A 15,036-nucleotide genomic window follows, 5' to 3' on the forward strand; every position below is an offset into this window, starting at 1 on the left:
TGGAAGAAGGTGTGTACGAAGAAGTTGTAGAAGCATTACCGAAAATCTCCATAATTAACAATGAGATAAGCAATGCAAGAGCTGAGGTTGCTGTCAAAATTGATGGGTTAAAGAGTCAGATTGAAGAATTGAAGGAAGATGCAATGTGGAGCAAAAGAGAACTTAAGAAATGGAAATTGATGATATTGTGCTTGGTATGCCTTTGTGTTACTGTAATTGTCATTGTAATTGTAATGTGTAAAACCTCAAAAGGAACATTTGTTCTTGGTTACTAGTGTCTTTGTGTTTTGTCTTTCGTGTTGGATCATCGGTTGTGTTTTTGTTGTGTCTTTGTTGTCTCTTTGTATAGTGTCTTTGGTAATGAAGAAATTTGGTTTGGATATGAGTTTCACAAAACAAAAGGGAGGTAGAAAACAAACATCGTTCATAATGAAAAACATTTAGTTCACACAACTAGTTGAACCATAACATCAATCCACGTTCAACACACCAAACAAAAGCATACAAAGTAACAATCCTAATAGAAAGCATTTTTGAACACTCAAACCAAACAAAGTAACAATCCTGTCAAAAAGGTAATCTAAGATGAACACTCAAACCATGATGCATATCGACCAAGACCTTGCTGAGCTTGTGACCCAACCGCTGGTCCTTGGGATCCTTGCTGAGCTTGTGAGCCAACCGCTGGTCCTTGTGATCCTTGTTGAGCTTGTGACCCAACCACTGGTCCTTGTGATCCTTGTTGAGTTTGTGACCCAACCGCTGGTCCTTGTGATCCTTGTGAGCTTGTGACCCAACCGTTGGCTCTTGTGGTTCTTGGTTTTTCCTTGGTCGACCTCTTGGTCTCTTTGGTACACTAGCAACCACAGTAGGATTATTGCAGCCATGCTTGTTGTGCCCTTGTTGGAAGCAGTTATAGCATGTCATTACTCTCTTTTCCCGTGACATCCTATTTGACGAAGATGAAGATTCATTTCGTCCTTTCTTCCTTGCATGGTTAGACGGTCTTCCTGGGTTCCCTCTTCTCCATGGTGGTGGCAATACAGCTAGCCTATTCAATCTATGCCACAATTGCATCCCTTGGACATGCCTAATACCATCCATGTATGTCTCTCTCCACCTTATCCTTGTGTAACAAGCATTAACATAGTCCTCCACCTTTTCTCTCTTTCCTATTATCACACATGCATCATGAACACAAGGGATTCCAACCATTTGCCACTTCCTGCAACCACAAGTTCTCTCATTCATACCAACACTATAGCCAACACCATTCTGATATACCTCATGAATGTTGTGTCTGGCCATATATCTCTTACAAGCTCCTGCCCCAGCTATCATTTTCTCAATCTCCGCATGAGCTCTCTTTGTGAACCGTGTCTTCATCCGGTCAGCTATGACAAATCGCTTTGCATTTTTCACCATGCATTGCCTCCTTATGTCCTCTAGCATGTCCAATAAGGGCTTTTTCCTTGCCTGTCTTATAGTTCTATTAAAAGACTCACTCAGATTGTTGAGGTTGTCATTGCATAGAGTACCAATCCTAAAGAAAGCTCTGCTCCGGGTAAGTGGATTAGTAAGCTGCAGGGATGCGAAAGCTTGAGGATTATAAGCCTTTAGTTCTGCCATATGATCACTGAACTCTCCTGTGGTGTAGCTGCGTGCTATTTTCCAAAAAAGTCGTTGTAGTTGTTGATCATGGCTGTCTTTTTTCCAATTATCCATTATGTGTTTAGCACACTGTCGATGCTCAGCATTTGGCAGAACAATATGGATAGCTTTGACCAAGCCCTGAAAAAGTAACAGTTGTTAGACCTATTGAGGATTGTAGAGTATAAATAACACTTTAAAAATAAAAAGTAACATATACTCCCGACTCACCGATTGTTTATCTGAAATGAGGGCAATATTTCTCATTGTATGAAGACCCAAACTTGCAGCAAGATGTCTCACAAACCAATCCCAATTATCATCATTTTCTATTTCTACAACTGCCCAAGCAAGAGGAACAATCCTATTATCTCCATCTCTACCAACAACAACTAGAATATGAATTTTTATATCCCACTTGAGAAAAGCTCCATCCAATCCAATGATGGGTCTACATGTTTCTTTCCAAGATTCTTTATGTGATTTAAAACAAATATATAACCTAAAGAACCTCTGCTTTCTTCCAACTACTGGCCCTAGGACTGTCTCAATTTCAAATTCAGACTCTTTGTTTTGATGCAAAACCTCTGCTTGATAATCCCATATTCGCGCAAAATGAGATTCATGACTAGCCCTTTTTGCTTTCATCAATTTAGTCTTCGCCTTTGCACACTGGTTTGAAGTAACCTCCAACTTATACTCCTTTTTGATCTCAGCAGCCATCTCGTTTTTAGTAATCTTTGGATTCAATCTCAGCCTTTCCTCAAACAAAAAAGCAATAGTAGACCGATTCAACATCTTCGTATAGCCTGACCTCACACATATATGTTCATTGACATATATTCTTATCTGCATCTTATGCTTCCTCTTCTCATATGAACAATAGACTCTCCAAGGACATCTCAAACCATCATCATCCACATAACAACACTTCGCAGCAACTATCAAAGCTTGAGACCTATAAAGTTTAATATCGTACCTTGTCTTTAACGAGTACATCAACAATGCAAGCTTGAATTCTTCAGGAGAGTTGTAATTTTTTTCCACTGCTAACAAACCCTCTGGATCGTCAACATCTCTACGACCTCCATCTTCTTTGTCTTGGACCTCGTCTTCGTCATCAGATGACAACGAATCTGGAATTTTGTCATCATCCCAAATATCATCACCGCTGTCGGAATCAGAACCATCTTCAATTCCTCTAACAGCCTCTGGGAAGTCATCTGCAATGTTTGCATTAACATCTTCTTCCACACCCTGCATTTCATTATCTTCACCACCCTGCATTTCGTTATCTTCACCACCAAATCCATCATCAACATCATCGAAGTCTTCATCATCATACACCACACAGTCATCTTCACTGTCGTGCTCCACTACATGCTCCACATCAAGCTCAATAGCCTCCTCTTCACCGCTTCTTTTTTTTTGTTTTCGACGTCGTTTTGTAGCTTGAGCTCCATCTCCTTCTCTGACCTCAACCTCTACAACTCCAGTTCCTTCGACCTCAGCCTCCGAAGCTCCAACTTCTTCGATTATCTCAACCGCTACAGTTCCAACTCCTTCGACATCAGCCACCGAAGCACCAAATCCTTCTCTGACCTCAACCTCTACAGCTCCAACTTCTTCTACCTCAGCCTCCAAAGCTCCACTTCCTCCGACCTCGTCCTCTGGAGCTTCATACATAATTATACTATTTGATTCGACTCGTGGTGGATCTTCAACTCGCGGTGGATCTTCAACTTGCGGTGGATCTTCAACTCGCGGTGGATCTTCAACTCTTTCTCCAACAAACAAAATCACACCCTTGTTTTTAACTTTCGGCATGAAATCGAAAACAGGGTTTCGCGTTTATTAAGAGAATTAGGGATTAGAGAGTGATTTGGGGATTTTCTGGGGCAATTAGGGTTTAGAGATTGGAGTAATTTGGGGATTTCGTGTTCAAAGATCGTTTATTCTATCAGGTAACAGCCGTTAACGGGGTGTTAAACGGAGTTTAGTTGCTCTGTTACCCAATTTTGCGTGATGTGTTTTTTGGAGTTTTTAGATAAATTTGATATTTAATAAGAATTGGAAACGAAATTAGATGATTTAATTGGCCTTAGTGAAAGTTCATGATTTAATTGGCGTTTTTGGGTAAGTTCATGATTTAATTGACATTTTCCCGGAATTGTTTTTGTATAATGGAAATCTTTTACTTACTTAGCATAAGGGCACCTAAAATAGGTGATATATTCAGATATTCTCCTTTAATTTAAATAATTAAAAAAATTCTTATATATCAAATAATAAATAGCAATTTGGAAATAAACAGACAAAATTGACCTTATATTATATTTTTGTTTTTAAACTAAAAAAAGTTTCTAAAATTAATTTCAAATAACCACCACAGAGGACACCAAGTTTTTGGTAGTATCTCAAAAGGGACTTTAGCTGAATCATTTAGATTTTATTTTAATTAATTTTGTTGTATAAGCTACCAAGAAATATACAGCTGCTTAGATACCCCACAAGTATTGGAATGTACAACGAAAAGACAAAATAATAACTATAAGGTTTTTGATGTCACATAGCTTATGAAAAAAAATCGCATGTTCCATGTCCATGCAATGATGGCTTTTAAAATTTATCAAAATAATTGTTTTGTGTAAAATAAAATAAAAAAAGCAGATTGGTTAAACATAATGTTCTCATGTAAGTTTATGAATACTGAGGCCAAATGTGATGATGATTAATTAGTCCAAAAGTGGTGTAGGTAAAAAATAATGTAATTACATTGGAATTAACGTTAAAGTTGACTATTTCCTAGTAAGAAAAAAAATGACCGTTGCCTATTTTATTGTACCGTCACCGAGACCAACGACCATGCATACTTTTATGTAACTGACTATACCCATACAAGCACGCCTTGCGAAACTGATGATTCTATTTCTAACAACAGCTGGAGGGCCAAACACATCATTACGTTCTTGATTGGTCACTGTTCCCTCCACCCAAAACATATATCTATTTCAATAAATAAATCATACTCCTATTAAATAAATAAATAAAAATAAAGCTAATTTTCCACTATGTATAACAAAAAAAAATTGTGGTGCGTAACCGTTTCAGTAGAGCGTAACATTATTATTTTAAGTCGATTATATATATAAAAAAATCTTGTTTCTAAATCTGTCGGTACAAGTTTTTATACATACAGTATTTTTTTTTTTTGACCAACACAGTTATATAGTTAAAATTCAGTAGAGCCTAACATTATTATTTTTTTATTTTTAAAAATTTTTAAATAAAATATGATAAAAAATCAATAAGCAATATTATACTACAAAAATAAATACTAGTTTTGACTTTTTGACTCGTTTACATTAAAAACCTATTCTATTGCGCTAGAAAATAGATTCAGGTACCACCAACTAGAGCACAGCAGCCTATGTCTCAAATAAATAAATCATAAAACTTTAATTAGTAGTAATTGATAACCTAATTATTTAGTTTTCCGTGAATTGATAAACTAATCTAGTGATGTTAATTGATAAGCTAATTATTTTCTTCGGTTTGGTGATACAACATTTATACTATATAGTACTAGTATAATTTTTAGTTTAATGAAATGTTACTAACAAAAAAGTTATGTACTACTACCACTACTAGGCCTGGACATAAAATCCGAATCTGAAAATCCGAATTGTATCCAAATCGAAATAAACGGATTAAAACCGAACCGATATTAAAGAAATAACCGATCGGTTTTTGGCTTTCATTATTTTGGAAATAACCGATCAGTTCTTGGCTTTCATTATCGATTCTTGGCTTTCATTAATCCGATCGGATATTTGAACGCCCAAGCCTAACCACTAGTACTAATTAACAAACAAAAAAAAAAAAAAAAAAAGTATATATCATCACTACTTGAGAATTGAGATCTACTTTTTGTTTTTGTCCCATTTATTAAAAAAAAAGAAAAGAAAAAAATCAAGACTGGTGGGGAGCTAACGCTCGCGTCTTCTTCCACTTTGACGTTAATCGGGAATTGAACTCACTGAGCGGACCCGGATTTGGCAGTCACGTCTTCGTTTTTCTAGCTGTTTGTGAACTGTGATGATCAGCTACTCTACATTGGACTGAAGAAGAAGGATAGTGATGGCTGATTCTCAATCAGCGACAATGGCCGGAGCTCCGGTGACGGATTCTGTTTAAGTAAGTAAGCGGAGATCGAATACTCGACGGCGGTGGAGAGAGGAGGATGTTTAAGTCAGCGAGATGGCGGAGCGAGAAGAGCAACAAAATCAAAATCGTTTTCAAGTTGCAGTTTCATGCGACTCAGGCAAAAAACTTCACTCTTCTTCTCCTTCTCCGAGATTTTTTTTTGTTTTCCGATTCTATACAGTGAATTCTGGTGGCGATTTTCTCGGGAAAATGTTGGTTAGATTTTTGTTTTTTTTAAGAAATTGGGAGAAAAAAAATTTAGTCAAATCTGACATCTGATATGACCAGTTTAAAAACAGTGAATTACCCAAAAAAAAAAAATTGTTGAGAATTCGAATTTTGAAATTTAGATCTAGGATAATGTGAGATCAAGTTCATCATTGTGTGATTTTGGTTTTTTTTTTTAAAAAAAATTGGTTAGGTGACTCAGTTGAAGGCGGAGGGATTAACGATCTCTGTAGTACCCGGAGATGTTGGGAAATCGACGGGGAAGGCAGAGAAAGCTATGGTACTCGACGGACATTGTCGGTGGGAATCTTCGGTGTACGAGACGGTTAAGTTTCTTCAGGATTTTAAGACTGGCAAAGTTAATCAAAGAATTTATCACTTTATTGTGTCTACTACTACGGTAAGACTAAATTAATTTACAACTTTTTTTTTTTTTTTTTTAAAGAGATTTCTTAGTTTTTTTTTTTTTTTTTTTTTTTGCAGGGATCTAACAAATCTGGTGTTTTGGGAGAGACTTCGATTGATTTTGCTGATTACTTTGATGCTGTTAAGACTTGCAATGTTTCACTTCCTCTCCAGAATTCGAATTCGAATTCAAAAGCAATGTTGCACGTTAGCTCTCTCTCTCTCTTTCTTTGCATTAATGTTTGTCATGAGATGTATGTTACAGTGTTTGCATCCAAAGGAAAAACCTCACATGATTCTTGCTTCTTTGTCTTTTTGAACTTGTGATTGATACTGAGCTTTGAACTGGTGTTTTATTTTCTTTCTATATCAGGTATCGATACAAAGGCAGCTAGAAAATGCAGATCCACAAAGGTATATATAAGAAACTGGGACTCTGCTATTATGAGTTCTTTTTTTTTTAGGTTCTTATTGGGAGTCTCTGTTTTGCAGAGTGGTGAAAGAAATCGATAGCTTGGTGAAAAGGTCACGGGGTCAAGATTTGAAATCCCATTTGAGTATTGAAGCAGATGAAACCCATAAAAGTGATTCACAAGAGGTACCTACCTACTTATGTTCTATTATTGCTTTTCCATATTCTTGATTTCTTAAGTCGTTGGTGTATTTAATGGTTTAAAAATTCTGTTTGTGTTCTGCTCTCATACTCATAGGAAGGTCCATTTGGTAAAGCTTCCCGGATTGCTGAATTAAGGCGTCGAGCATCCATTGAATCTGATAGTACGTTGTCAAGCTTTGACAGTGGGTCTGAATTGGATACACTGGGAGAGATTGGAAGCAGAGGTGATCACATTCAGCAGAACCACTCAACTATGCATCATCATTCGGTTACAAATATATATGAAGAGCCTCATATATCAGAATCCGAGTGGTCAGGAAGCTCTGATCAGGGGATCAGTACTGATGACTCCATGAATAGTTCAAATGATACAATCCCGAGAGATATCTCAAGGACTTCCTCCAATGAAAATGTAGATAAGCTTAAAGCCGAACTTGTTGCTTTGGCAAGGCGAGCGGATCTTTCGGAACTAGAGTTACAAAGCCTGCGGAAACAGATTGTTAAAGAGACCAAAAGAAGTCAGGATCTCCTGAGGGAAGTAACTAGCCTGAAGCAGGAGAGAGATTTGCTGAAGGCTGATAATGAGAGTATTAAAGCATCTGACAAGCGAAAGGAAGAGGCAAAAATTAGGAACCAGTTGCAGCTTGAAGGAAGGGATCCGCAAGTTCTTTTAGAAGAAACCCGAGAAGAACTGGATTGTGAGAAGGATCTGAACTCCAATCTACAGATACAGCTTCAGAAGACACAGAAATCAAACACCGAGTTGATCCTTTCTGTGCAAGAGCTAGAAGCAATGGTGGGGAAAAGAGGTAAGAAAACAGTTGATCTTCCTAGACCAAGAACATGCGAGAGGAACACCGAAGAATCGAGGAGAAGGTCCTGCACAAGTGAGACAGATGACGATGAGGATCAAAAGGCACTAGATGAGCTTGTGAAGGGGCACATGGATGCAAAAGAAGCACACGTCCTGGAGCGAAGGATCACTGACCTATACAATGAGATAGAGATCTATAAACGAGATAAAGAGGATCTTGAGATACAGGTGGAGCAGCTTTCTCTGGATTATGAGATACTTAAGCAGGAAAATCATGATATCTCATACAAGCTAGAGCAAAGCCAAGTGCAAGAACAGTTGAAGATGCAATATGAATGTTCATCTTCTCTTGTAAACGTGAATGAGCTTGAGAATCATATAGAGCGCGTAGAAGGTAAGCTCAGGAAGCAGAACGAGGAGTTCTCTGAGTCCCTGTGCCGCATTAAGGAACTTGAAACGCAGATCGAGGGAATGGAAGAAGAATTAGAGAAACAAGCTCAGATCTTTGAGGGAGATATTGAAGCTGTTACACGTGCTAAAGTGGAGCAAGAGCAAAGAGCTATCGAAGCCGAAGAAGCCCTTAGGAAGACGAGGTGGAAAAATGCTTGTGTAGCCGGAAAAATCCAGGACGAGTTCAAGAGAATCTCTGAGCAGATGTCTTCTACGTTAGCAGCAAATGAGAAGGTGACTATGAAAGCGATGACCGAAACCCGCGAACTGCGCACGCAGAAGCGTCAGCTAGAAGAACTTCTCATTAACGCTAACGATGAACTCCGAGCAAAAAAGGATGACTATGAAGCAAAGCTCAACGAGCTCTCGGGAAAGACAGATCTTAGAACGAAGGAGATGGAGAGAATGTTAGTGGATCTAGAGAATAAAAAGAGGCAAAAAGAAGATGTTAATGCAGATTTAACACAGGGGATCACAAGGCTAAAGCATGAGATTGAGATCTTAAAACTTGAACTGGAAGAGACGAGAAAATCAAGTATGGAAACCGAGGCATCTTTATCAGAGGAGTTGCAGCGATTCAAAGATGAAAAAGAAGCAGTCATTACCATTTTAAGATCACAACTAGAGACCGCAATAGCGCAATGTGATAACATAACAAAAACAGAGCAAAGAAGCAACGAAGATAATATAAAACAGCTTGAGGTAATGCGTCTAAACACTAGAACATTCACTATTTGGCTAATTGTTTTGATGCTGATGCCAAATTTTGGCAATCCAGGAACAAATCAAACTAAAGGAAAATGCTTTGGAAGCCTCTTCAAAGATGTTTATAAAAAAGGAAAAGGATTTGAAGAACATAATCGAAGAGTTGCAGACTAAACTCAACGAACGAAGTCAAAATAGCCAAGAGGTAAAAGAATTAACCTTTTACAATGTAGATATACTTTCCTACAACCTCAAACATTATAACATAGCTCTCGTTTCATGAACAGACTGGTGAAACTCTGCAAGGTCCAGGAGCGATTGCTATGCATAACAGTGAAGTATTGCCACTGAACAAGAGGTAATTTGTTCATGAAGCAGTATAAACAAAGAAAACACCAATGATAGATGTCTGATCGTTTTCTGCTTTTACAGTGACAATCTTCAAGATTTGGTAAATGAAGTAGCGCTGTTAAAAGAGCAAAATGGATTGATGGAGATGGAATTGAAAGAAATGCAAGAGAGATATTCAGAGATAAGTCTAAAATTTGCAGAAGTTGAAGGTGAGAGACAACAACTTGTGATGACTGTACGTTATCTTAAAAGTGCCAAAAAGAAGTAAAAACCGTTATTCTCAAAAGAACCAAATGGTGTGCATTGTACAAATTTCTCTTTATCTTCATTTTTTTTTTACATATATATATATAGTTTCTCTTTTAATATATATATTTTTTCTGAGAGAAAAAGTGAGTTTTGAGTTTCTTTGTTTTCCTGTATTTAAAATTTGTAATAGATATCATGGATATATATAATTATCTATGTTAGTTTGCATATTATCATCATTTAAGTAATATCCAAATCTTGACCCAAAAGAAAAGTTTTACTTACAAATTCACCATTTCAATGTTTAGATTGGTTCTACCACTCAAACTACCAAAGGTGTAACACAATGAAAACAAGATATAAATACAATCAACTAGTGTAATTGTTACAACAGATTAAGCAAATGGAGATAATTAGTTTCTAATCTACAACAAATGTAAAAGATGAACAAGAACGAACTAAGTAGATTTGTAATTGAGCATCTAAATTAAATAGTGTTACCTCTCTCTTTTTTAAAGCAAAGTCGGATACTTAGCGTCAAAAAACTCTCTGAGACTTTTAGCAACTTTGTGACCACCCATGAGTTCTGCTAATGTCTCCACAGGCAAAGACGCGAGCTCAGCCAAACTCTTACATTTCTCCATAATCGATCTGTAATTCGCGTCTGTAACTCCAGGAAGCCTTCTCAGAAACTCTACCGCAGATGTGTTATAGTTATCGGCTCTGTTTCACATCATGAGGCAATTTCAATATCACCAATGTAAAAATACGCAAAACTGACTCTGCAGGTTAAGAAAGAAAACTTTTTACCTGATGTCGTTTTCTATGATACCTTCTTCTGAAGGCACACCAACTCTTATTGCTCGGGTCTCATCAGGCTCGTCTTGGTTGGATTTTAACGTAGTGAAGATATCTGCGGTTGCATGTAGACTTCGAGACCATAATATCCTTAGCCGAGGAAAATGCAGAACTAGCAACGATAGTTTTGAAATGATGTTATATGGAGCCACATCGTCTGATATATCACTCGCAGACTGCAAGAGAAAAAAGAACATATCCAAACTCAATGAAAAACAGAATTTACACATAATACAGATAAGAGAAAATGAAAGTGTTTTGACTGTGAAGCTTGGAATATGAGAGGATACCTGAAAGGAGAAGCTTTTGTCTTGAGAGAACTCGATGAGAAGAACTGGTATTCTGTAATAACGGGACATCATTTCGACTTGGTGAAATAAACGACCTGATGTAAAGCTCTGGAAAAGATCTTGAATGCTCTTTCTCTCCACGCAGATTGAAGGAGATAGGATATAGTCGCCGACCTCTAGTGTAACTGGTATTATCTTCATGCCTTTCTGGTGAAGAACATTTGGTAGGCTGCTCATGAATTCCCTCATATCAACTATTACCTGGTGAAAAAAACCCATTGAAAATTTTCACATGAAAGGCTTTCCAAATCGAGTTAATTATGGAGATCACATCAGTATTGAGATATGAACCTGTGTCTCTTTCTCTACTTCCTTTCTTCCGCCTGCTTTTCGGGTTAATGAGTTTTGAGTACTTGACGCTGGAAACTCTGTAGATGAATTCGACCCCATGCAGAGCCCATCCTAATTCCAAGTTTATAGTACAGGATGGATGAGACGAAAGCAGGAAAAACAATATCCAGGGTGAAAACAAGAGGATAACGTAAAATTTCAGTTGAGAGTTTCATCTACTTGGTCTGATTCAATTTAACATAAACTTGTTTAACGTGTGCTAGTGCGCTATACCATTAATTGAGTTGGTTTAATGTACTTTTCATGTAAAATTGTAATCTTTGAAGCAGGAAACAACTCACACAGGCTTCGATTCAATTGAAATGTTGGTATTTGAGTTTCAAACCTGATCAACGGGAATCATCATCGAAGACTTCTGCCTGATCAATGATTCAAACGCTCCATTTTCCCGACGTATGCTTGCTTCAAACTTCTGAACTTCTGTGGACTCATCATAGAAAATAAAATAAACTTTCAGCTTTCTTTGAGGGTTCTCTGCTTTGTACACCTCAAGTTCTCTGACAAAAGCCATGTCAGGATGGTAGACAATGATCACAGAGGGTTTCAAGATATCTAGTATAGGTTGATCGCTTTCTAAAGCATAAAAATGCACAGGCGGTATCTTTTTAGCACTGCTGGGTTGAACAACATTGGCTTCTTGGGGACCTGATGTGCTAGCTTCGGTAGCTTTTTCTTCATCCTCTGGGTCTTTTAAGATTTCAGATTTACTATTTGTCGTTTTCTTATTGCAACGTCTTATGGATCTCCTGAGACTTGTTGAATCCTTTTTAGCTTTTCCTTTGGTACATGAAGCCTTATCAACATGAGGCTCTGGGTTGTTATTTCCCGAAGCCATATCTGTTGTCTTTCCTAGCTTTCGAATAGAAGACGCAGCAGCCATAAGAGCCTCATGCTCTTGTCTGCCAACACTGCTACCTTCCGAGTTCTGTATTGTAGTTACTGGAACAACTCCATCAAGAATCCCAAAACCCTTGGGAGTCTTTTGTTTCTTCTTTTGTGGTGTCTGCATACTGCGGAGCTCGATTTTGCTCAGCAGGTACATTTCCCATTCTTCCCGCATTACCTGCACAAGTGTAGGTAAAATGAGAAGATTTGTGTGGGCCAGACAAATTCTGAAATTGGATGTTGGCTTCTAAACTATGGTTGGTAATGACAGAGTTCGTATCAGTTGTTGATGAATGATGTAAAGTCTAGTAAAATGTAGTAATCTGACTGGACCTTCTGTGGATTGTTTGTGACGCAATCTTCAAGCTGCATGCAGGACCGTTCATCTTTGCAAGCCACAAGAACTATTCCATTGTTGTCACTGTTGTCTTCCTCACAATAAGCCTGCTTTTGTCTTTCTTCTTGTGTCTCTTCTAAAATCTCCTGTGTTAATCACGGGAAAACCATTAAGTATAATGCGACTTCGTACAGCTATCCATGAAAACATGTTTGACAATCATAGAAGAGCTCAAAAAACAAAGAACAGATATAGTCACTAGCTAAACCAACTTCCATCATTAAACAAACAGTAACAGACAAACGGCATTGAAACTGAAACTCACTCAGTCACTCACACGTAAGACTTTCCATTTTGGTGCCTCTTCAAGAACTTCTTCAATAACAACGCCAGTAGTCACATTTGTTGTAGTTTCCCCACCAACTGTATCAGGTCCAATTATCAGGAAATGATTTGAAATACTTATAACACACAAGTCACTAGATGCAAGATACAACCATTTAGATCAAGACTTTGTTACCTGTTACAGAGTCATTTTCTCCCTTTGACTTTCTCTTCTTACCACTTTTGTTCGTTACATGTTCTTTTGACTTGACATCACTTGCCTTCAGAAGACGATACACTCGTTTCTTTGCAAAATCAAATATTTTATAGCTGGACTCTGCAAATAACCAAACAGACCGATAACTCTCTGATACCCTGAGTGTATCCAAGAACTTCAGAAAACTCACAGCATCATACCTACCCACGAATCCATAAACATAACAACAAAGTGATGTCAGAAACTGCACAAACACCCAACTTGAAGCTACGATCAGAAAAAAGTATACAGTTGCATAAGCACATTACTGATGTAGAGAGAAGACATAGAGCTATATTACCTAACAAGATAGTCAAGCAGCTTCCTTAAAGTCTTCAAATCAGAAACAAGCTGTTTGGTTCTCTTCCCGAGCGTATGCCAAATTGGATCAAGCTGCCTCCTAACAATCTCATCAAAGGACTTAAACAAACCACTCTCCACAGTCAAATCATCCACATCAACCTTGTTAGTCTTCTTCATCTCCTTGAGGCAAGCGTCCATAACTTCAATAATTGCTTTCTGTATTCCCACCATATAACTCGACATTGAAACCCTAATATCCACAACCTCAGGCGGTTCTCGCTCCAATTCCTGAGACACATCCAACTGAAACCTAATCCAGAAAATTCATAACTACGGCTTAATAATCCAAACCAACATTGTTTTTTTTTTTTTTTTCCCAACAAAATTAAAGTTCAATTTTACAAAACCTTGGCCATAGATGGAGTCTGCGGAGGAAGAGAGCACGCATGGTGCGTTCAGTCTTGGCGAAACCAGAGACCATAGCTTGCGGTCTATCAGAAAAAGCGCGCACATAAGCGGAGCTATTTAGGGATTTAACGATTCGCACAATAAAAGCTTCAGTGGAGGTTTCCGAAAGCGAATGAGCATTGAGGATGAAGATTCCGGCAAGCGAAGAAACAGGAATCCGTTGAGTCAACAAATCGACGATGAGAATCCGCGGCGTGATGAAGAAAGGAGAACCGGAGGAGTAAAGCGAGTAACGCTGATTCGCCGGAAGGTCAGCGGTGATATCCGCCGGAGTAGGGGACTGAAGAGAGGAGATGCAGTGGATGATTCTGGATTTGAGGGATTGAGCGGCGGGGGAGAGGAGGAGAAGTAGAGTACCTTGGGAAGGAGAGTGAAGGATGAGGAGAGAAGCGATTAATTTAGCGAGGGAGAGACCAGAAGAGATGATCACTAATCCGCCATTAGAGTCTTCGAGAAGGTCCGATATGATCTGTTGATGAAATTTCAGCGCCATTGATTGAAGAAGAAGAAACGGCGCAATATCGGAGAAACAGACTAATGAAGAAAGATTGAAGGGGACGATAAAATCTTTGTATTGGGCTCAAAAACGTTTAAAACTTCCAAAACGGTGTCGTTCCAACTTCAGAAACGGTGTCGTTCCAGAATCTTGCAAATAATTATAGATTATCATTGATCCAGACAGAAACTATTTTTTAAAGCTTTAGTGTCCATATTTTTCACAAACCATGTAAAATAGTTGGCTGTAGAACAAAACATTTAAAAGAAAAAAAAAAATCCAATTGGGGGGAAATAATTAAAAAAAGGAAGCAAAACAAATGACCGAATAAAGCAAATTAGAAATTAAAAAATTTAAATTTGAAACATTTTTAGAAGCAAAGTAAGAATGAGTGTCATCATAGTATCATCGACAATGCGTTTTTCTTTGGTTTATATCTTTACCTTTCGACGGAGAAATAAAAGAGCATAACGAAATTATATTAATTTTGCTGATTTCAAATTTAAAAGCTTAATTGTACTAAAATTGTTATAAGTTTCTACAATAATTATTATTGTTTGTGTAGAAAAAAAAACAATTGCATGGAATATGGAGATATTTAGGTGAGGCATTAGTGGAGAAAAGATTATGATGGAGATAGATGGTTGCAACACATGGTTCCATTTAGAAAAGAATTAGCGAATATTTGTAAATTCTTATCCTCCGGTCAGAGTAATCAATTTTAGAGTCCTTTT

General features: G+C 37.7%; 3 protein-coding genes across 7 annotated transcripts; 1 reads left to right on the top strand and 2 right to left on the bottom strand.

Moving 5' to 3' along the window:
• Window positions 1–567: 567 nt before the first annotated feature.
• On the bottom strand, window positions 568–3,477 carry LOC147937395 (uncharacterized). The gene is made up of 2 exons (XM_087468785.1): window positions 1,882–3,477; window positions 568–1,791 (listed from the first exon to the last, which is right to left on the bottom strand). Exons 1-2 carry the CDS (start codon window positions 3,475–3,477, stop codon window positions 568–570), a joined length of 2,820 nt encoding a protein of 939 aa, XP_087324911.1.
• Window positions 3,478–5,485: 2,008 nt separating this feature from the next.
• LOC104719786 (uncharacterized) lies at window positions 5,486–9,904 on the top strand. The gene is made up of 9 exons (XM_087470766.1): window positions 5,486–5,974; window positions 6,278–6,484; window positions 6,568–6,696; window positions 6,863–6,903; window positions 6,982–7,087; window positions 7,200–9,071; window positions 9,148–9,279; window positions 9,362–9,432; window positions 9,507–9,904. Exons 1-9 carry the CDS (start codon window positions 5,894–5,896, stop codon window positions 9,691–9,693), a joined length of 2,826 nt encoding a protein of 941 aa, XP_087326892.1. The 5' UTR covers window positions 5,486–5,893; the 3' UTR covers window positions 9,694–9,904.
• A 28-nt stretch (window positions 9,905–9,932) lies between these two features.
• Window positions 9,933–14,365, bottom strand: LOC104719787 (DNA repair endonuclease UVH1). Of its 5 annotated transcripts, none has more exons than XM_010437760.2 (10): window positions 13,746–14,365; window positions 13,337–13,641; window positions 12,976–13,196; window positions 12,793–12,878; window positions 12,452–12,601; window positions 11,559–12,296; window positions 11,174–11,284; window positions 10,823–11,083; window positions 10,485–10,708; window positions 9,933–10,397 (listed from the first exon to the last, which is right to left on the bottom strand). In XM_010437760.2, the coding sequence occupies exons 1-10, from the start codon at window positions 13,752–13,754 to the stop codon at window positions 10,187–10,189; spliced, it is 2,316 nt and encodes a 771-aa protein (XP_010436062.1). In that variant the 5' UTR covers window positions 13,755–14,365; the 3' UTR covers window positions 9,933–10,186. The 5 variants fall into 5 exon arrangements, with proteins under 5 accessions (XP_010436062.1, XP_010436061.1, XP_010436063.1 ...); XM_010437759.3 differs by having other exon boundaries at window positions 13,337–13,648; window positions 13,746–14,362; XM_010437761.2 differs by having other exon boundaries at window positions 13,337–13,626; window positions 13,746–14,342.
• Window positions 14,366–15,036: the final 671 nt, after the last annotated feature.

This window comes from Camelina sativa, chromosome 10 (genome assembly GCF_030686135.1).
Source record: "Camelina sativa cultivar CO46 ecotype springtype chromosome 10, ASM3068613v1".
NCBI lineage: Eukaryota > Viridiplantae > Streptophyta > Magnoliopsida > Brassicales > Brassicaceae > Camelina > Camelina sativa.